Source organism: Artibeus jamaicensis, unplaced genomic scaffold, assembly GCF_021234435.1.
Source record: "Artibeus jamaicensis isolate MK-2021 breed Jamaican fruit bat unplaced genomic scaffold, CSHL_Jam_final scaffold_1283, whole genome shotgun sequence".
NCBI lineage: Eukaryota > Metazoa > Chordata > Mammalia > Chiroptera > Phyllostomidae > Artibeus > Artibeus jamaicensis.
The window spans coordinates 13713278-13735707 of NW_026522028.1; the positions used below are offsets into that span (position 1 = coordinate 13713278).

Consider the following 22430-nt stretch of genomic DNA (forward strand, 5'->3'; position numbering starts at 1 on the left):
ATATTATGCTAAGTGAAATAAGTCAGTCAGAGAAAGACAAATACCATATGATTTCATGTATGGGGTGGGAAAATAGTAGGTTTACAGTTATGCTGTGATTTTTTTGAGTTAATAAAGCTATTGTAATCATTGTAACCCACATATCTTTTTCCAGATACACAACTGTATATGGAAACAATACACAATTTGTAAACCAAATTTTGCCCCCTTGTATATTTGAAATCTAAAGTCAAAATGAATGAAGAAACACAATAGGAACAGACTCATAGATACAAAGAACAGACTGATAATTGCTGGAGGGGAGGTGGTTGAGGGCCTGGGAAGATGAAAGGATTAAGAACTTCTGATTGATAGTCACAAAATAGTCCCAGGAATGTAAAGTACAACATAGGTAATGTAGTGAATAATATGAACTATGTATGGTGCCAGGTGGGTGCTTGAAATGTTGGGGAATCATTCTGTAAAATATGTGATTATGTGACCACTATGCTGTATACCTGACACTAACACAAAATAATATTGAATGTAAACTGTGATTGAAAAATAAAATTAAATAAATTATATAAAAAAGAAGTTTGAAGGCCTGGTCTCAAAGCATGTTGAGACCATTTTTTGGTAAAAGATGCCTTGTATCACAATTGACTTGAAGGAGAAGCAGGGCTCTGCAGTGTTTGCTAGAGGGCTGTGCTCTTCTATACCACATTGGTTTCAGTCAAGAGAGGATTGGTGAAATGTCCTGGTGATCATCACAGTGCAAACCAAGCAGGTAGGTGTTTCATTTCATTCCCATTTCTTACCTTTGTTTTTCTTCTTTGATTTATGCTGCAGAGAGGACTGCTGAAATGTCTGAAATCAAAGATAAGGAAGAATGTTATCTGATAGGGTGCCATGTGGAATATCATCATGGTATGCAGAACTCTCAAGACCTGAATGATAACTCTGAAATCTGGTTGGAGAAACTATTTTCTTTTTCCAAAGTCTCAAAAAAAATCATATATATCATGCTGCTCAACTTTCTAATCTCCTGGGAAGCAGGAGAGGATATTATTTTTGTCTTTATTTTGTACCAGAGAAATCTGGGCACAAAACAATAGTAAAACTAAGCACGCATATGCACAATCCTACTTTGTACCTGTTAAAGGAGTTTATTGTGCTTTCTCAAGCAATATCTCATTTGGTTCTCAGAAAAATCTTATTAAGTAGGCAGGCAAGTATGATTTCTTTTTGTTCCTTAGAAGTTCATTCTATTACATACACCACTATCACCTTTTGATCTCTTAGGTACCCCTCCTCTGCCACTAAATATTTCAGCACTTGGATCATTATTTTCATCTCACATCCACTTCTCTTATTAGTATTGGTGACTAATCTTCATGTAGGGGATGTCAGAACCTTGGGCTCCTCAGTCCCTCATCTCCAATGATCTTTATTTCTCCAATCCTTAGCTACCCATTACCATGATCATGTGCTTTCTAAAGTATACTCCAACCACTGCCTACACTCTCTATGTCTTACATAATGCTTTCAACTCAGCAATTTTTAAAAAGTCTTCCTTTGAGGTGTCCAATTCATTGACCTCACCGCCCTTTGGTGCCTTTATTTCTCTTCTTCCACTTGGTTTCCATAGGATATCATTATAATTATTCCCTTGATTCATGCTCCCAGCACCATACTCACCTGGTTAAACAACCATCTCAGTTAAGCCTATCTTTACTCCATGTTAAGTGATGCAACAGTTTAATGTCTTAATAGAAAATCCCACAACTGCATTGAATGGTCTAGCCTTCAATTAATGACTCTAAATCACTGGTTCCAATCAGATAGTCTAGTAAGCTATATTGTTCATCGGTGTAAATAAGGTTAATTAGGTTCATATAATTAGCTAGTTAGTATGGTACAGAGATAGCATGTGTAATTTTAATTCATAGATAATCCTTTAAAATGAATTTTAGGCAACAGGTTCTTTTCTTTTACAAAGATATATCTATAAGAGGCAACAGGATTTTGTTTACATAAAATTCACTGTGTTGGCTTTATAGAATACATTTGTATTCTGTGACATAACTTTCTTATTTAGCATCTTTGCTCATAAAATAACAGAATAATATTATTACATAATAGTTTTCTTGTGTTCGTATATGATTAACACAATTTTCATGAATATAATATTCTGAATGGATACCATTCCTAAAGATAGGGATTAGATAATTTGCTGCCATATGGTGTGATCCAGAAAGAATCACCCAAGTGTCAAAGCAAGTGTCAAGTGTCTGTGTGTGCACATGCCTGTGTGTGTGTATAATTTTGAAGGACTCAAGACCACAAAAATTCACTTTGGAGAGAAAGCATAAAAGATAAAACACACACTGTGCTGATTATCTCGAGTGTACTTTGCTTGAAAATAATAACTCAAATAATAACTCAGGCTATTGTGCTTACATATAGTTAATTTACATATAGTTATTTTCCCTAAATTGTTTGGCTGTAAAATTACTGATTGGGTTTCTTTTTTTCTTTTGTGTTTCCACAAGTAATCATTATAATTTTACAGCTTATTATTTTTAAAAATGACAAAGATGGGGGTGGTGTGTTTTTAGGAAGCTACATGGATAACAGACAGCTTGAAAGAATTGAGTTATATAATATAACTCCTATGCTTCTTGTGTGCTATTCTTTAGAACCTAAAGGTCTACTTTAAACTCTACACAAAAACATATTTTATGCTCTCCAGGCTTTTTTGCTTAACAAGATTATCTTTTCTTTCCCTATAAATATATTGTCATACTGATTGTGATGGCAGAGTATAAGAAGTACACATATTGTTGAAGTCTAAGAACTTCTAGGAACACAATACAGATTTACCCATCATTCAAGGAAGCAAAGCCTCAGATGCCTTTTGTAAATATCATAAATATTACAACACAATTATTTTTAAGAGAGATTTCATTACTTTTCTAAGTAATGTAACATTTCCTAAAATGAAAGTTATAACTGAATTATATTAATTATAATCATGTAAGTGAATTATATGCTTTGAAAGTAACAGCAAAAGTAGTGAAAGCTACAGTCAAGGAAATAGGTCTTTATACAGAAAAGTTACTATAGGAGGTCTGAAACTGCTATCTTAGAAGGACCTGTCTGCAGGGTGACATCCCTTGGCTGACATCTGGGAACTTGGCTGGTAAAGAGTTCCCTATACCGACATGAGGCTCCCCTAAGTGATAAGCTGGTTTTGCCCACCTGGGGAACTAAACACCTGTTTTCTTTTGGGGGGGTCTAGTATTTTTATAGTTGGTAGGCAAGGGGTTCTTATGTAATCAATCCAATAACATCTTTGGATGCTGTTTTTTTTCAATGGGCTTCCCTGGGCAGAGACAATTGACATATGTGAATGCAGTTTTGCTGCTGTGGGGAGAATGTACTCTGTGTGACCATATGTGCATGCACGCACATGACAGAACTTAGAGCATAAGTTCATATTGTTTATTGATGATCAAAAATACTTTCCTTTGATAAGCATTTATGAAGGTAAATTCCATCTAAAATGTAGTTTTATTTTATATCCTAAATAATAATTCAATAAAATCTAATGAATTCATATCATTAACCAGGACTTCTGGGCTGAGCTGTATAGGCTGACTGACTAAACAGATTTTATACAAAACTGAACTAATGTTACCAGCCTTCAAACAAATCTGCTCCTCTCCTAGTCTTTTATACCTTAGTAAATGGTAATTCCATCTTCCCCCTTCCCACAGGCTTATATTCAGAGTACATCTTGGAGTAAACCTACCCTTTTCTGTCTATTACACCTCATAAGCAATCCACCAGCAAGCTGTATCAGCTCCATCTTCAAAATATGTTTACAATATGATTTTTTTTACTACCTATACTACTAGCACCTTGGTCTAAACTATCATCATCCCTTATCTGCATTACTGAAATATTTCCTCACTGTTCTTCCTACTTCTGCTTTTACCTCCTTTGTTTTTAAGATAAGAGACAGGATAATCCCTTAAAAATATGGTTTGAATAATATTATTTCTCTACAAGAATTCTTTTTTTTAAGCTCTAAAAAATATGAACTCTTTATTCTCAACCTTTGCATACACTTGCCAGGTAAGAGAAATCAGAAACTGTCAGCATACCTAAAATTCTTTAACGTTTGACACTTCCAATATCTGTTGGCAACATCCCCAAGATGATGTCAGCTCCTCGTACAGTACAGAGCATTTAATACTCCCCCGGAGCATCTCACTCACTCTGCACGAATTCTTCAGTGGCTTCTCATCTCACTTTGAATCAAGGCTCAAACCTTCCCAATGATCTTGAAGGCCCTGTATAACTGCCCCCTGTTATCTTTGCCTCTTGTCCCTACCCTTACTAACTTTGCTTCAGCTACAGTTGCTATTTCTAGATCATGCCAATTATAGTACCATCTTAGGTTCTTTTACCATTGCTATTCCTTCTGTCTGAAGTGACATTTGCCCAGATATTGTTTTGGCTTCCTCCCTTACCTCCCTCAGGTCATTACTCAAATGCTTCCTTTTTAGTAAATTCTTCTCAGACTTCCCTATCTAAAATTGTTATCCTCATTGCCCTGAACACTTCCTGTTTTATTTTCCTGCTTTATTTCTCTCCTCAGTATTTGGCATTTTCAAAAGTACTTATATTTCTTGTGTATTACCTGGCATTCCCTCCAAATATAAATGCATGAAAGAAGAGGAATTCTGTCTATTTTATACACTGTTTTATCTTCTGCCTAGAATTGGGCCTAGCTCAGAAGAGATGCTCAAGAAATACTGGTTGAATGAATATAAGTTAAGTAAACCATCAGTAAAGAACATAGGATGTAGCCGTTTTTTTTAACCTGAAGAAGTCCTTCAGCAGACAACAAATAAGTTAGGTATCTTTTCTCCAGTAATGCATTTACAGAATATTACTGAAAACTCTGTTCTATATTAGGCCATTTCTTTGGGTGGATAATAAAAAGTTCCTTTTTTATCGAACCCCCCCCCCCGTAGCATTACTTGCATTGGGATTGTCTTAGTGAACTTGACAGTTTAAATTTGAATTCAAGATGGGCTGGCTAAAGTACATTAAATGTATGTCAAAAGATAATTATGCAGATAATTATATGATGAATTATGAATGGATGTGTTGAAATCATAATTCTGTCCTCAAAAATAGAATGTGCTAAAATAAAGGGCCATTATGAAAGTATTGTTGATCCTCTTGTTAACTATGGTGATGCATGCAATGGTATTCTGTTTGGCTATAAATGATCCCTTTTTCAGACATTTGCCTGAAAAGACCATTTGTCTTTCATTTTGTCCACAGATGTTCTGTTCAAACTTCATTCCCCCCTCTTCTGAATGGGGATGTATGGGGGAGGGTAATTTGGGTCATTCTTATCCTGAAACTTTCAGAAGCACTTATTTTAATTGTGGAACAAAATGACAGTTTCTGTGTTACATTTTGAAAGCTCAGCTACTATTAAATTCTTCTCAAGTTGCAAATTGCGACACTTATGGGAAAATTTGCAATCAAAATACTCTCTTGTTGCAATATAGCAACTTCCTCTTACTGTAATTTTCTGCGAAGTTCCAAGATTTCTTCAGTGACTAGTCAAACCAATTGCTTATTTCTTACACATTAGAAAAGAAGGTGATTAGCATTTGAAACACTTGGGAAAAATGATGGTTACTTTCACATATTTAATTTTTTAATAAACAAATAAACAAAAAGCCTTTGAAATTTAAATATTTCACAAAGGAATGTATTTTGCCTTACTTTCTAATTATTGTATGTCAGCAGAAGAAAAATCTAAACATGAGCAAGTAACATAAGTAAGATGCTAATGGAAATAAATATTAAATCAAGAAATCTTCCATTTATAAGAACTAACAGCACAGAATTGAACAAGTTTGCTGTTGGTGGTGGCATTGCCCATTCTGTTGCATGAGAAACTCTGAGCTCAGGGTTGTGAAGATAAGGCACTGCATTTGCACGGGGTCTTTCAGTACAGTGAGGAGAGGTTGCTTTGGATTCTGTCAATAAAGTTAACCTGTGTTATACTGAAAATGGCTCCATACACACTAAAAAATAAATAAGCATGTTTTTAAAAACAATAAGCATGATAATTAGTAGCAAATAAGAAGAAAAAGGCAATATTTGAGGAGAATTTAGAGAAGGTCAATTAGACTCATTAGGTTGGACAGAGTCAATTTTTCATCAAAATAATATTATGCAGATTAGATTTTAAAGGAAGGAGGTGATTGAATTTCGTACAGGATCCCATAAGGTGATTTCTTTTTTCCTATGCAGTAGTAAAGTGTGAAGAAGAGGAGGGAGTAGTGGGGAGTAGCTGGGAAGGGTAACAAGAATCACCCTTCTTGGGAAACAGGAACTCTCATTCTTGGATAATAATTATTGTTTACTGAGGGCTTATGGGTCAGACACAGTACCAGACACTTTATATCAGTTATTAATCTTAATCCTTACAGTACATCCCTAAGGTAGTTAACATTAACTCCATTTTAAAGAAGCAACAAACTGAGATACAGAATATATAACTTGCTGAGGACCACACAGGTAGTGGTAGAGTCAAAATTGAAACCCAGGTTTGCCAATCCCAAAACCAGTTCTTCTACCTACTCTGTAATACTGTCTCCCAAGGAATTATTCTGTAGTCATAGTAACAATGCGAAAAAAAAACTGCTCTGACACAAAGACATACATTAATGCAAACCTCTCATGATACATAACTACATTGCTGTGTGAAAAGAAAGGATTCTATAAAACAGAAAGATATTAATTATAACACTTTATATTAATGGAGATAATTCAAACCAGTAACATCTTAAGAAGCTCAAATTTTCATGCTTTTTAAATTTTATTTTAATTAGAAAGTTATATTGATTTGTGGGTTAAAAATGATTTGCAGGTTTTTGGACAACTATTAATTATAATATCTTCATGAGAGGAAAGCACACGTTAGCATTTTAATTTTGCAAATATGATAGAAACTAAGGTACAGAAAAGTAATAAGGCTCAGCCAAGGAGGACAAGGATGGAACTACAATCACATTTCATTCCAAACCTATTAAGAGTGTTAATTGAACTCAGTGCAATTAAAAAACTCTATGTCAATACGGATGAGGAAATCAGTGATCCAAATAAGGCAAGCCTGCCCCTCCACTAATTCTTTACACAGGAGAAATCTTTTGGAGCTGATTCACTGTGTTATGCAATTTTTCACCTGATACTCTGCTGATTATTATGTAATGTCTTAAAAATTATATGGTTTGTGTTCTCAACTGGTTTTTAACTGCTGCATTAGTTCCTACAAAGGCAGAACCATCTGCTCAGCTCACTACTTTATACTCAGCTCCTAGCACAGGACCTGATATGTAATAATCTGTTGAAAGCATGAAGTGGTTACTGACCACCTATGTGTGCAGGACACTGAGGATATGAGTTATGGCATCTCACATGCAATCTGTCAGTGCCTCCTGTCCACTCTCCCTTTAAAACATACCCAGACTCCAACCCCCTCTCACCACTTTCACTTTAGCACCCGGGGCTAGGCTGCTATCATCTCTCACTTGAACTGACCAAACCCTATCTTGTCTCCCTCCTTTCACACTTACCTCTAGTCTTTCTGCTCTATTTTCAATATATCAGCTAGAGTGATAGACTTCAAATGTTTATGTTTCAGCAAAAAGGGAATGCACAGTACTGCAGAGAAACACTGTAATAGGAGTCAGGAGACATGACTTCTATTTCTCTTTATTTCAGTCCATATTCCAGCTCTATTACCGTGGTCAAGTCAACAAACTACTCGACCTCAATTTCCTTGTCTGCAAGATCAGGGGTTTGGACCAGATGCTCTTAGACATAGAGGACTAACTGTACATGATCATGACAGAAAGATGAAGGGGAAAATGGCTAGTCGCCAATGAACATTCAATTATTGATGTTTTAGGAATTATGTATACCCATAATCAGTGTCACTCTTAACACTGAATGGTAAATTATTTATTGAAAGATTTATTGAAAGTTTATGTTTAAGCTCCAGTGCATATAGAAACAACTTATCCACAGCCATATTAGATACACCTATTTGGGGGTGCTTGATTAATGTGTACAATTAATATAGATTTTGCACATAGAAGCAGAAAGTTCAAATACATGAAAAGCAGAACTAGGGCAGTTCCAGCTCCTGTCACTTTTGTCACCACATCTGGGTGTCAGAGAAATCAGTGTAGGCTTGCCCATCTTTTGTGACAAAAAAAAGTTTATGGCCAGAAATAAGTTGAGAGAACCAGAGTTGCCTCTGAAAGGCGACTCCATGATAAGGAAATAAATTATATGTAAAAGAAAACAGAAAAAAATATAAAAATAATCACCTCTAATGAAGAATGCACAATCCTAAGAATCTCAAATGGAGTCACTGTATATGACATGAGAATTTTCTCAGCAATGATATGACTAAACCATAACTATTAAAATTCTCTGGCCATTGGATTAATAACTTTATTTAAAAGAATTTAAAACTGAACAGCTTTTGGTTACCTTTATTTTCAGGTCTGTTGCTGTGATATAATGGACATATTTTCTCATCATGGAATTTTTACCATGTCAGTGTAATTTGTTCCAAGAATGGTAGCTTTTATCTAAATACATTTATGACCAAGGGTATGTTCATATCAAGCTCTTACAGAATGGACAAATGATTGCTTCTCCAAGACAACCACTTGAAATGGTTTTTTATGTGCTTGTTTTGCTGCAGTTTTCTTGATACAGAGATATTTTTTCTTAACAGAAAAATCTCTCAAAGGGAATATTGGATAAAAATAAAAGTTAAGTTTAGAAAGTTTTAAATGTCATTATATGCAATTCATTTTATAATAAAATAATGAGATAGAGATAAACGATATTCTTCCTTCTCTTCCACACTGAAACATCTAGTAGGACATGATTTTAAGACTAAAAAAAGCAAAATTAGTTTTATCTAACAGAAGGGAAAAAAGGACATGATAGGAATATTTTTTTAATTCTGTATTTGCAGGAAAAATCAAATCATTATGTTGTCAATTTAGAGGGCATTTTCCCTATTTTTCTCTGCAGTGCCACATTCATCTTGTAAATGAGAAAACTGAGTAAGAGAAAGAAAGCAGTTTATACAAGCTCAGATGTGAAAAATAAGATTTATGCAGGGCCTGATGTTTGCAGCCACTTCTCCAGAACTGGTTGCCTCAAATGCACTTAGTTTTAGTTGGGCTTGTTCTCATCCCACTGCTGAGGGCATTTTGGTACTGTGGTTGGAGGAAGGATACTATGAATATTGGTGTACCACCATAGTGCCAGACACTGTACCAGATACTTTATATACACTGTCATTACAGGGAGCCAAAGCTTTTACCCAATTACAAAATTATACATGGGGGCGCAAAGGATTAGAAAATACAGTATCTTCAAAAATATTTTTATACAAAACAAGCAGATTTTGTATGACTATTTCTTGTAGCAGATGTCTAATAAAAAATAAGAACATGATGCTACAATGCAACTAAGTAAAGGACATTCAACAATTACCTAAGGCAACATTGTCTACATATACCGCCTTCTGGCGTTTTTCCTTAGGCAGAACATATGAAGAAATTCCTTAAAGACTTTAAACGTGTTTTATTAAGTAGAAATCTCTTAGGTATTAATAAATTATATACTTTATCTTAATTATTACTTATATTAGTCAATGTTCTTATTGAAGATCAAAGACAATTTTAAGTTATATGTTTTGGTAAATTAAGTAAGTAGGCTATAGGGATGATATCTTCATATGGGTGGGCTGTATTTGAGTCAACTCCAGATTTATAATTTAGAATTTTTCACTTTACTATTGATCCTCATACAGAAAATCACTAGAGAATTTTTAAGCAGGTTTGACCTGGTAGGCACCTCAAGTGCCCACAGAAAAGGAAGCCTCAGTGTGGTGGTTTCCTACTGTGTCAACTGAGCAAAGCTGTAACAATATATCTCAGAACTCCCTTCCCTACACACTTCTAGTTAGGGTTTGCCACAATGGAACTTTGTGTGAATTTTGGAGAATATAAGTGAAGCAGCATCTCTTATGCTCTGAAGGACATTGCAGGGTGTCAGTGCTGCTGCAGCAGCTCACACCCATTGTCACTTTTCTGGTGGCTTGTCTCTTTTGTATGGGCCGATAGCTGAGTTTGCAACTCCTCTAAGTCCTGTACAAGGAGCCTGTGAATCTCCATGGTGGAGGGCTCCAGCGTCACTGAAGTTGGAGACAGAGTTCCACTTTGTGCTTGTGGGTTCTAGATTGTCTTGCTCCCCCTGACTTCACGTCCAGATTTTCTTCATGACCACTGGCTCTGCAGAGGCATCTTCACTAGTTTTTCAATTGACTATTAACTAGTCTTTTATTCCATGTCACTTAGGGCTTCTGTTTTCCTGATTAAACCCTAACCAATATATTCATTAATACCCATTGAGGATATGTGTTTTAGTGCTAGAAGGCACCTTCAATTGCTTACTGAGAAGCAAATTCCCTTCCATGTAAATAAATTAATTTCTTTTCAACATGGTGTTAAGAATAATCATTTGCCCAGTATAGTGGAAAACTTCATACACAATGTATGATTTGATTCTGAAATAGCAGGTGAGGTATTATTATCTTCTTTTTATGCATGAGAAAATGAGGTTCAGAAACATGTCTAGGCTCTAGACTTAAAGCTCATGTTCTAGAACTACAACATTATTCTTGGCCATCTAGATAACAACCTTAGAAAAGACAATTCTCTTCTTTAATGTTGAGCCCTTTTTACCTGGATGTAGTTACATACAACAACCATTGTCTCTTGAGGCCACTCCAAATTAATGATTAATAAAAGAATACAAGAGAAGATAGCTTATTCTCTAGTTTCCTAAGGCAGGAAAGCTTTAATTTAGTTAATCTAAAACCATTTGCATTTAAAGAAAGACAGAAAACTGTACTTGAACAATAATTAAATTAAAAAATGCTTAAAACAGAGAAAAAAGAATAGGGATCGAAACACTGATCTTTCTCAGTGTTCTGTATTATTTTGTGTTCAACTATTAGGATCCTGTTTTTGGCTTAGCCTGATACTTGTAGTAATTTTAAGACACAGACTTAGCAGTATCATTTAAAATCGAGACTCTAGATTGAGCTCATGCACTGTTTCAACGAACTTTGGTTGGTTGCTATCTGAGCCAAAAACCAATGAAGGGTCCACAAAGGTTGTAAACAATTTAACACTGTCATTGGAAAGTTCTCTTTAAGAAACTAGAGTATAAAGTAGTCAAAGATTGTGACTGAAACTTCATTCTCACATAAGATCTGGGCCAAGAGACCCAAACATATAGTTTATTAAGAGGAGTCTTTGGATGAGATCTGCGTATATACAGCAGATTATATTAGGCTTCTACTTATGTGAAATTTAGAGGATGGTATCAAGGGGATAATATATTCTAGGAATTTGAGTAAAGAAAGTAGTTTGATAAGTTATGGCCCTTCAATGAGAAGAACCTTTAAGAATTCTAGAATAAAATAATTTTACTTGAAGTTTTATTAAACTTGAGATGTTTCATTAAATGAGGTACTTGTGGCAAGGTAATATGGATCCAATGAGTAAGGAGAGAAAGAGGCGTCTTGCCAACAAAATTTGAGAAAGTTTTCTGAGGCTATAAAGAATGGGGAAGGCCCTGGCTGGTGTAGCTCAGTGGACTGACTGCTGATCTGCAAATGTAAGGGTCACCAGTTCAATTTCCAGTCAGGGTACATGCCTAGGTTGCAGGCCAGATCTCCAGTAGGGGGCGTGAGAGGCAACCATACATCGATGTTTCTCTCCCTCTCTTCTTCCCTTCCCCTCTCGACAAAAATAAATACATAAAATCTTAAAAAAAAAAACAACGGGGAGGGTTTCTTTAACCTCTCTGCTTTAATTTGACTTTTCAGAGAGGTATGTCCAAAAAATATTTTATAATGATTGATCTTAGCAACGAAACCAAGGATCTGTCACTGGAATTTGTTTTATTTTATTTTCTCAAAGGCAACAAGTAATTTGTAATTGGTTTTAAATTGAATACATTTCAACCTAATAAATTCCTAATTAAATTCTCCTTTGTCCTGTTTTGAATGATGTATCATTAAATAAGCCAGATTTTTTGTTTTGCTTCCTGGCAGCCATTATTTAAGTAGGAACTAGCAGAATGAGACCCACCTTTGTTCAAACATCAAACTGAAAGGACTGGCTTTAGTTTATCAATAATCTATTTTATAAAGTGTGACCAGAAATCTTTCTCAAAAGTGAAGGTATGTTAATCTTTTTATTCTGTTTGTACATATGATGCTTTATTCAAATTCAAAATTTATAAAAGTTTTCAAATATTGAAACAATATTTTGGTAATTAATAAAATTTATGAAGTTAATCAGTCTCTTAGGAGTTCCATTATGTCACAAGTCCCGTACATTAATCTTTTACAGGCTGCCAAGACTTTACCAGAACCACAGAACATAATAACAAAAATCAAATGCATTACTTATGCACTCAACCAATACTGGTGGTATAGGTTTGATTCTTTTTTCAGTGCTTCTATACTTATTTTTAGAAGTCTGTTATTGATTAAATTCCTTTTAATTGTTATCTAGATCATCTACTTGATCTTTGGAGAGTTTTCGTAGCTTGTGGGATTTGAGGAATTAGTCCATTTTATTTAAACTGTTAAACTTATTTGCACAGAGTAGTTCATAGTATTTACCTTAATCTTCTAACATCTATAGAGTCTGTAGTGATAACCCCTTTTATTCTTTTTTTTCGCTTTTCTTTTCTTTTATTTTTTCATGATTTGTAGTATAAACTTTACTTATATTTTATTTTATTTAGTTATTTTTCAAGCACAGTTTTTTTGTCTATTTCTCCCATCCCAGCCTCCCCCACCCCGTGCTCCCCACCTCCCTCCCATGTCCACCCCCCTTCGTTCTCATCCCTGTGTCCTTCCTATTTGTTCCTCCAAATCCCTCCCCCTTTTTCCCCTTAACTTCCCTTCCCTCTCCCCTCTGGTCACTGTCCCCTTGTTCTCTATTTCAGTGTCTTTGGTTTTTTTTTCCCTGCTTGCTTGTTTGTTTTGTTGTTTAGCTTCCTGTTAAAGGTGAGATCATATGGTACTCGTCTTTCAACACCTGGCCTATTTCACTCAGCATAATACTTTCCAGTTCCATCCATGTCGTTGCAAAGGGTAGTAGCTCCTTCTTTTTCTCTGCTGCATAGAATTCCATTGTGTATATGTACCACAATTTTTTGATCCATTCGTTTACTGATGGGCACCTAGGTTGCTTCCAGCTCTTGGCTATTGTAAATTGTGCTGCTATGAACATTGTGGTGCATAGGTTCTTTGATATTGATGTTTTAGGATTCTTAGAATATAATCTTAGCAGTGCAATTGTTGGGTCAAAAGGCAGGTCGATTTTTATTTTTCTGAGAAAATTCCATACTGTTTTCCATAATGGTTGTACCAGTCTGCAATCCCACCAACAGTGAACTAAGGACCCCTTTTCCCCACAACCTCTCCAACATTTCTTGTTTGTTGCTTTGTTTATGATGGCCATCCTGACTGGTGTAAGGTGGTATCTCATTGCGGTTTTAATTTGCATCTCTCTGATAGCTAATGATATTGAGCATCTCTTCATGTGTCTCTGGATGTTCTGTATGTCGTCCTTGGAGAAGTGTCTGTTCAAGTCCTTTTCCCATTTTTTAATTGGGTTGGGTGTCTTCTTAGAGTGGAGTCGTGTAAGTTCTTTGTATATTTTGGAGATTAAACCTTTGCCTGAGGTATTATTGGCAAATATGTTTTCCCATACAGTTGGTTGTCTTGCTAATTTAATACTGTTTTCTTTAGCCACACAGAAGCTTTTTATTTTGATGAGATCCCATTTGTTTATTCTTTGCTCTAGGGGACATATCAGTAAAAAAGTTGCTGCATGAAATATCTGAGACTTTCTTGCCGATGTTCTCCTCTAGGACTTTAATGGTGTCATGGCTTATATTTAAGTCTTTTATCCACCTTGAATTTATTTTGGTATATGGTATAATTTGGTGCTCGTTTCATTTTTTTTGCATGTAGCTTTCCAGTTCTCCCAACACCATTTGTTGAAGAGGCTATCTTTACTCCATTTTATGTTACTGCCCCCTTTGTCAAATATTAATTGACTGTAGAGAGTTGGGTTCATTTCTGGGCTCTCTGTTCTGTTCCATTGGTCTATGTGCCTGTTTTTATGCCAGTACCAGGCTGTTTTGATTACAGTGGCCTTGTAATACAGTTTGATATCAGGTATTGTGATCCCTCCTACTTTGTTCTTCTTTCTCAAAAGTGCAACTGCTATTCGGGGACATTTATGGTTCCATATAAATTTTTGAAGTGTTCTATGTCTGTGAAATATGCCATTGGTACTTTAATAGGTATTGCATTGAATCTGTATATTGCTTTGGGTAATATGGACATTTTGATGATGTTAATTCTTCCAATCCATGAACAAGGTATATGTTTCCATTTTTTTGTGTCTTCTTTGATTTCTTTCTTCATGGCTGTGTAGTTTTCTGCATACAGGTTTTTTACCTCCTTAGTTAGGTTTATTTCCAGATATTTTATTTTTGTTTTTGCTATATCGAATGGGATTTTTTCCTTGATTTCTGCTTCTGCTGATTCATTGTTGGTATAAAAAATGCCTTTGATTTCTGGATATTGACTTTGTAACCTGCTGTTTTGCCAAATTAATTAATTAGTTCGAGCAGTTTTTTGGTAGAGGCTATAGGATTTTCCATGTACACTATCATGTCATCTGCAAACAGTGACAGTTTTGCTTCCTCTTTTCCTATTTGAATGCCTTTTATTTCCTTTTCTTGCCCAATCACTGTGGCTAAAACTTCCAATAATATATTGAATAGAAGTGGTGAAAGTGGGCATCCTTGTCTTGTTCCTGATCTTTATGGAAAAGCTTTTAGTTTTTGCCCATTGAGTATGATATTGGCTGCAGGTCTCTCATATATGGCCTTTATCATATTGAGAAATGCTCGCTGTATTCCCACTTTGCTGAGTGTTTTTATCATAAATGGGTGTTGTACCTTATGGAAAGCTTTTTCCACATCTATTGATATGATCATGTGGTTTTTGTCTTTGCTTTTGTTTATGTGATGTATTACATTTACCAATTTGGGAATACTGAACCATCCTTGCATCCCCTGGGATGAATCCCACTTGGTCATGGTGTATGATCTTTTGGATATATTGTTGGATGGGATTTGCCAATATTTTGTTGCAGATTTTAGCATCTATGTTCATCAGTGATATTGGCCTGAAGTTTTCTTTCTTTGTTGTGTCTCTATCTGGTTTTGGAATTAAGATGATGCTGGCTTCATAAAAAGAATTTGGGAGTTTTCCATCCTTCTGGATTGTTTGAAATAGTCTGTGGAGAATAGGGGTTAGCTCTTCCTTAAATGCTTTGTAGAATTCTCCTGTGAAACTATCTGGTCCAGGGCTTTTGTGTGATGGGAGTTTTTTTGATTACTGCTTCAATTTCTTTTGCTGTTATTGGTGTGTTTAGATTTTCTGCTTCTTTTTCACTGAGTTTTGGAAGATTGTATTTTTCTAGAAATGTGTCCATTTCCTCTAAGTTTTCAAATTTCTTGGCATACAGTTTTCATAGTAATTTCTTATAATCCCTTCTATTTCTGTGGTATCAGTTGTAATCTCTCCTCTTTCATTTCTGATTGTGTTTATTTGGGTCTTCTCTCTTCTTTTCTTGATGAGCCTAGTTAAAGGCTTGTCTATTTTGTTTATCTTCTCAAAGAACCAACTCCTGGATTCATTGATCCTTAAAATTGTGCTTTTAGTTTCTATGTCATTTAATTCTGCTCTAATCTTGGTTATTTCCTTCCTTCTGCTTGCTCTGGGCTGTCTTTGTTGTTGTTCCTCGAGTTCTTGCAGGCGTAGGGTTAGGTTGTTTGTTTGAAATGTTTCTATCTTCTTTAGGTAGGCCTGTATTGCTATAAACTTCCCTCTCAGGACTGCCTTCCCTGTGTCCCGTAAGTTTTGGGTTGTTGTGAGATAATTTTCATTTGTTTCCAGAAATGTTTTGATTTCTTCCCTAATTTCATTCTTGCCCAATTCGTTGTTTAATAGCATACAATTCAGTCTCCATGATTTTGGGTGCTTTGGGTTTTTTCCTTTGGGGTTGGTTTCCAACTTCAGTCCCTTGTGGTCAGAGAAGATGCTTGGTATGATTTCAATTTTTTTGATTTTTTTGAGGCTTGTTTTGTGACCTATCATGTGGTCTATCTTTGAAAATGTTCCATGTGCATTTGAAAAGAATGTGTATTTAGCTTCTTTGGGATGAAGGGCTCTATATATATCAGTTAAGGGCTTGGTGATGATGAACTCCTTGAATTTGATCTTATCTGAGAAGCACTTTATCTGTCCTTCCATTCTAAATGAAAGTTTTGCTGGATAGAGCAATCTTGGTTGTAGGTCTTTGGATTTCATGACTTGGAATACCTCTTTCCAGCCCCTTCTTGCCTGTAAGGTCTCTTTAGAGAAATCAGCTGACAGTCTGATGGGAACTCCTTTGTAGATGACTGTCCCCTTATCTCTTGCTGCTTCTAGGATTCTCTCCTTCATTTTAATCTTGGCTAATGTAATTATGATGTGCCTTGGTGTGTTTCTTCTTGGGTCCAACTTCTTTGGGACTCTCTGAGCTTCCTGGATTTCCTGGAAGTCTATTTCCTTTGCCATCTTGGGGAAATTCTCCTTTATTATTTGTTCAAATAAGTTTTCCATTTGTTGCTTTTCCTGTTCCACTTCTGGTACCCCTGTAATTTGGGTGTTGGAGCGTTTAGAGATGTCCTGGAAGTTCCTAAGCCTCTCCTAATTTTTTTGAATTCTTGTTTCTTCACTCTTTTCTGTTTGGCCATTATTTGCTTTCTTCTGGTCCACTCCATTGATTTGAGTCCCAGTTTCCTTTTCATCGCTATTGGTTTCCTGTGCAATTCCATTCATTCAATTAGTTTCGCCTTCATATGTTTCTCTAATTTGTGGCTATAATCAACCAGTTCTGTGAGCATCCTGATCACCAGTGTTTTAAACTGTTTTGCTATTTCTTCATCGCTTAGATTTATAGGCTCTGGGGCTTTGAGATCTTGAGCCGTTTTTGGTCTGTTTGTGCCCTTTAAGTGTGAGGAGTGGAGCCTTGGACTCCCAGGTCTCTGGGTTGTGACCCTGTATGTGGAGGTGGGGTCAGAATGGAAATGGCGGCGCCCTCCGGTGCTGCTGGCTGCGGGGACCCGCTGGGTCCCATCCAATTGCCCACTCCCTCGCTTGTCTATCCGTGCAGGAATGCGTGACCACAGTCAACCCTCAGCCCTGCTCCCTTGCTATTTCCCCATGGTTGCTCACTCAGTTGCTCACTAGGTCCAACCCTGCACCTGGATTCTGCTCGCCTGAGTCTGTCTGACGGAGTTTTCCTGTGCTACCCCGCTCTGCCAGCTGCTGGTTTCGCCCCTCTTACTGGTCAGGCTGAAGAATTTGTTGTTAACAGACTTCTGAAAAGTTCAATTTTCTGTGTTCTGGATGTGTTTTCTGTTGCTAATATTTAGTTGTCTCTAAACTGGTTGTGTGAGAAAGCACAGAGTCTCCACCTATGCCTCCATCTTGGCAGAAGTCCCTTTTATTCTTGATATTTGTAAATTGAGTCTCCTTTCTTACCTTTGTCTGCATTGCCAGAGGTTTATCAATTTCTTCTTTGATTTTTCAAACCCCCCCCCCCACAGCTTTTGGTTTGATTTTTCTCTATTGTTTTTGTTTTCTAATTTCATTGATCTTTGTTGTTTATTATCTTTTTTCTGCTTGCTGATTTTTGTTGTTCTTTTCCTGATTTCTTCAGGTGGGAGTTTAGATTATTGATTTGATATCTTCCCCCTTTTCTAATATAGGCATTTAGTGATATAAATTTTCTCCTAACCATATATTGTATTCTCATCTTCATTAAGTTCAATTTTCCTTAGGTCTTCCTCTTTTATTTATAGATTATTTATAAGTGTGTTCTTTAGTTTACAAGTGGTTGGAGACTTTTTTGGTATCTTTTATCTATTTCTAATTTGATTACATTATGACCAGAGAACATGTATTCTGCTGTTGGGAGTCAGATACTGTTTGTGGGTAGTCAAGTAGTTGTTCAGGACTTCTATATCTTCATTGAGTTTTTGTTTAGTGACTCCAAAGATTACTGAGGGAGGGGTATTGAAGTCCCCAACTATAACTGTAGATCTGTCAATTTCTACTTTTAGTTCTTTTGGACTTTTTGCCCTTTTCCTGGTCCTTGGGCTAAAGACAGCAGGCTTTCTTTGGGTTCTATTTTGTTTGGTTGTGGGCTTCTCTAGCACCTGGGCCAGAGTATATAGCAAGCAAGAAAAAAAGCCAGGAAACTCACTGCTAGGTTATTTTTCAGCTGTGAAGGTCCTTGGCCTGCCTGCCTTCTTCATCTACCTTTCAGGGTCTTCTGGTAGGTGTCATGTCTTGTCCAGGTTTGTTGTTGTTGCTGTTATTGTGATTAGGAGGAAAAATAAAATGGAATGTGTGTTCTACCTTACCCAGAACTATAAGTTTGTATTTTTGAATGTTTAAACCCCTCAAAAGTATTTCTATCTTTAACCCTCTAGTCTAGGCAGTTCAAATATCAGTACGCCAGTTGGTGGTAAATAGGAAAAGTGAAGGTGGGTATTGCTAGTAGTTGATTCGTTTAAAAAATCTTCATAAGTATGGAGGCAAAAATAACTATTAGTATAAATAGGTCAGGAAACACAAGTGAATTTCCCTCCTAGACCTCTTCATGAATTAGCATTCCATAAAGTGTTTCATTTGTATAGGCAAGTAAAGCCAAGATTTCCTTTCTTCTTTTTTAAAACCACTTATCTATATCTAGGGCAGTAGATCTCAACAAATTTTGATTGTCTTCCCCTAAGATAGGCCAACAGATTCTATAATCCATTTGTACCCACTTTTCAATGGAAGTATAATTCAGTGATACCAGGAGAGTATGACTGTGCAAGAACAGTTGGGTATGGATGATTGATAATATCATCTTTAGAAAATTGTGGGTAATGTGAATCACAGTATGCTATAAGGTAAAGCAGGGAACATAAGCCAAACTAAAATCAACAATGATGAAATCTAACAGTAATATATAATTAAAAAAACCCACAACTGAAAACAACAGGTAACTGAAAAATATCCTGAAGCTGTATCAACATAGCATTCCTCCTGAAAACCATGGGAACCGAAACCATATACTGTCATGCTTGTGCAATAGGAGCACAACCACATTGTTAGATGCATGGATATCAGGCTTCATGGAAAAAAAGTGAATTGGAATATTCAGTAAATCCTGCCAATAAATTATTTTATGGTTATTCAATTTTTTATCTTTTAAAATTATGTAGTAAAATACAACCAGAGGCATTGAAAAAAAGAAGAAACTGACAGTAACCAGAGTGAAGTGGGGAGAGGGGATAATACGGGAAAGGCCATCAAGGAATATGTATGAAAGGCACATGGACAAAGCCAAAGGGGGTAGATTTGAGAGTGGGAGGCAGGGATGGGTAGAGTGGGAGGCAGGGATGGGTAGGGTGGGGGAGTTGGTGGGGAGAAATGGAGACCACTGTACTTGACTAACAATGAAAAAACTAATTTGTTTAAAAAATAATTTAGTAGGCTACTATTTAGCATTGTTTAGTCATAAGAGAGAAAGAAACTCTGTTAAATTATGTGTCATTTGCCAATAAGAATCAAAGAAAGGACTTCCATTTCTACATCAAGCCTCAGTGACCAGGAGGTTTTAGCCAAAGATAGCCCCTGATTTGAGAATCACTGCTCTAGTAAAGTGGCTCAATGGGAAACACTTTTCACAGTCCAGACTGGTTCCCTGTAGGGCTTTGCCAATGCTATTATGAATTTGGCATTAACACTCTAGAAATAATAAAATCATCCACAGAAATCAGAGAGAATATAAACAAAAACAAATACAATGATATTTAGAATGGATGTCTAGCATGTCTGCATGCTTGGTGGTGAGGAGAAAGATCATAATCACATTGTTCTGTGACTGTCATCCAGGTGAATGAAGTAAAAATGTGGAGATAGTAGTTGCTATGAACAATTGATAGCTCAGAGATGGCTTCCTAGCCACTACAATGAACTGTCCTTTGGTCTTAGTTTCATTGATGCTGAAACAATGCATCTAAGTCAGGGAGCTCTTAGACAAACCAAAATTTATCACTGCAGATAAACTTAATTATAAACGTTCATATGCTGACATTATAACATTTTCATCTTTATGTTAGTAATAGTTCTGTCTTCTCTAACAGATGGTATAATCCTTATGAACAGAAATGGCTATATTCATCTAAAAATGTGGATTTTGCAGCTGGTCTGCCTGGACTTCTAAATCTTTATTATTATTAATATTAAAGATTCTATTTATTTATTTTAGACAGTGGGGAAGGGAGGGAGAGAGGGAGAGAAGCATCAATGTGTGGTTGCCTCTCATGAGCCCCCTACTGGGGACCTGACCTGGCCAGCAACCCAGGCATATGTCCTGACTTGGAATTGAACCTGTGACCCTTTGGTTCTCAAGGCGATGCTCAATCCACTGAGCCACACCAGCCAGGGCTAAATCTTCTTTATTATTATATAAACATTTCTACTATAATTGCTAAGAGGAATGAGTCAAACACTAAAGCCAAACTGTATTTTTGTTGCTTTGTGTATTTTTATTGGGCTGCTTTCCAAAACAGATTAATGGGTATTATAATCTAGGTCTGCCTATAAGGAACACCCTACATATATATACATACACACATGCACAACTTTAGTAAATTGTTTAAGGGTATTTAATGCTGGTATAATTCTGCCATTAAATTCAACTACATTTTCTCTAAATTTGAACTCATTTGAACTCATTTGAATTTGAACTCAGACCACATGGAGACAGTATTACAGCAGATATCACCCATGCAACTCAGTACTTAATCTTCATAGTTCTCCTCCAGTAAATCTTATTCTATTAAAATTGCCTGAGTTATCCAAATAAATAATTGAATTGGTAAGAATGAAGATTAGTTATTCATCATGAAGATGATGGGAATACATATGATATTGTTCTTGTCCTTCAGGAACTTTAACATAAAGAAAATTTTTTCCTTTTCCTTTTTATTTTTAATATTTTATTTATTTATTTATTTTTAGAAAGGGGAAAGAGAGGGACAGAAACATCAATGTGTGTTTGCCTCTTGCTCCCCCCTCACCGGGGACCTGGCCTGCAACCCAGGCTTGTGCCCTGAATGAGAATTGAACTGGCGACCCTTTGGGTGCAGGTTGGCAATGCATTGAGCCAGGGCTGAATTTTTTTTATTTTTAAATAAGCATATGTAAACAATAAAAAATAGTAAACAGGAATTCCTGTGAAATGTAAGAAGCAATCACTTAGGTGTACATTGTTTTGCCTCTGAGGTTCAGGCAATTCTAACTACAGTACTGTAGTCTCAGCAATAGATCATGCTGAATAACTACTTGTGCTCTATAACACCAGAAGCTCTGTATGTTTTTCCAAACTTCATAAAAAATAGTAACAGAGAAAAAGATAAATCTGGGTAGAAATCAGTCCAGGTACTGAAGATGTTATTAAAATAAATCTATGAAGGCACATGCTTCTTGAAGTCAAGCTTTTTCAAAATTCATTCATTTAGTACATGCACGGCATACCAGGGTAGAGCATGGGAAGATCACTGGGGTAGGTGACTTGGGTTGTAGTCCTTACTCTTACACCTTTTTTTCCTTTTTTTGCAGCACAACTTTGGGTAGATTGCTTAATCTTTCTGAATTTGAGTTTTGTTATTTACAAAGATGGTTGTTGTGAGGTTCAAAAGACACAACAAATATGGAAACTCCCTTGATAACTGGGAAAGTACTAAGCAAGGTAAGGTCCACAAGAGAATTGAGAGTCTAGTAAAAAACCCACCAAAGAATGTTCTTGTTTTGAACACTGGTTAGAAACATCTAACATGTAAATTGGGGCTAACAATTCTTTTTCTTTTAAACCAGAGATTAGAGTTAGAAAGTGTCCAGCCTTCTGCTGTGGGATTATAAGGTCACTGTTAAATGGGAAGAGTACTCCCATCATTAGTAGCATTCCTTACTCTGTCCTGTTCTTCTGTCAAAAAATCAGTTGGAATAATTAACCATCTGGGAAATACCATATTGCACGTTCAGGATACATTAATTAAAGTAGGAGGCAAAAGTAGACCCTCTGATTTCTTTCCTGGAATAAACTTGTAGA

At 36.1% G+C, this 22430-nt stretch overlaps 1 protein-coding gene across 4 annotated transcripts in view; it reads right to left on the reverse strand.

Annotated features, from left to right (window-relative positions):
* CNKSR2 (connector enhancer of kinase suppressor of Ras 2) overlaps nucleotides 1-22430 on the reverse strand; it is a 313411-nt gene that overhangs the window by 75512 nt on the left and 215469 nt on the right. For all 4 annotated transcript variants that reach the window (XM_037129263.2, XM_037129190.2, XM_037129132.2 and 1 more), the window contains one exon: nucleotides 798-846. In XM_037129263.2, the coding sequence (XP_036985158.2) occupies nucleotides 798-846 (49 nt within the window). The remainder of the gene's footprint in view (nucleotides 1-797; nucleotides 847-22430) is intronic.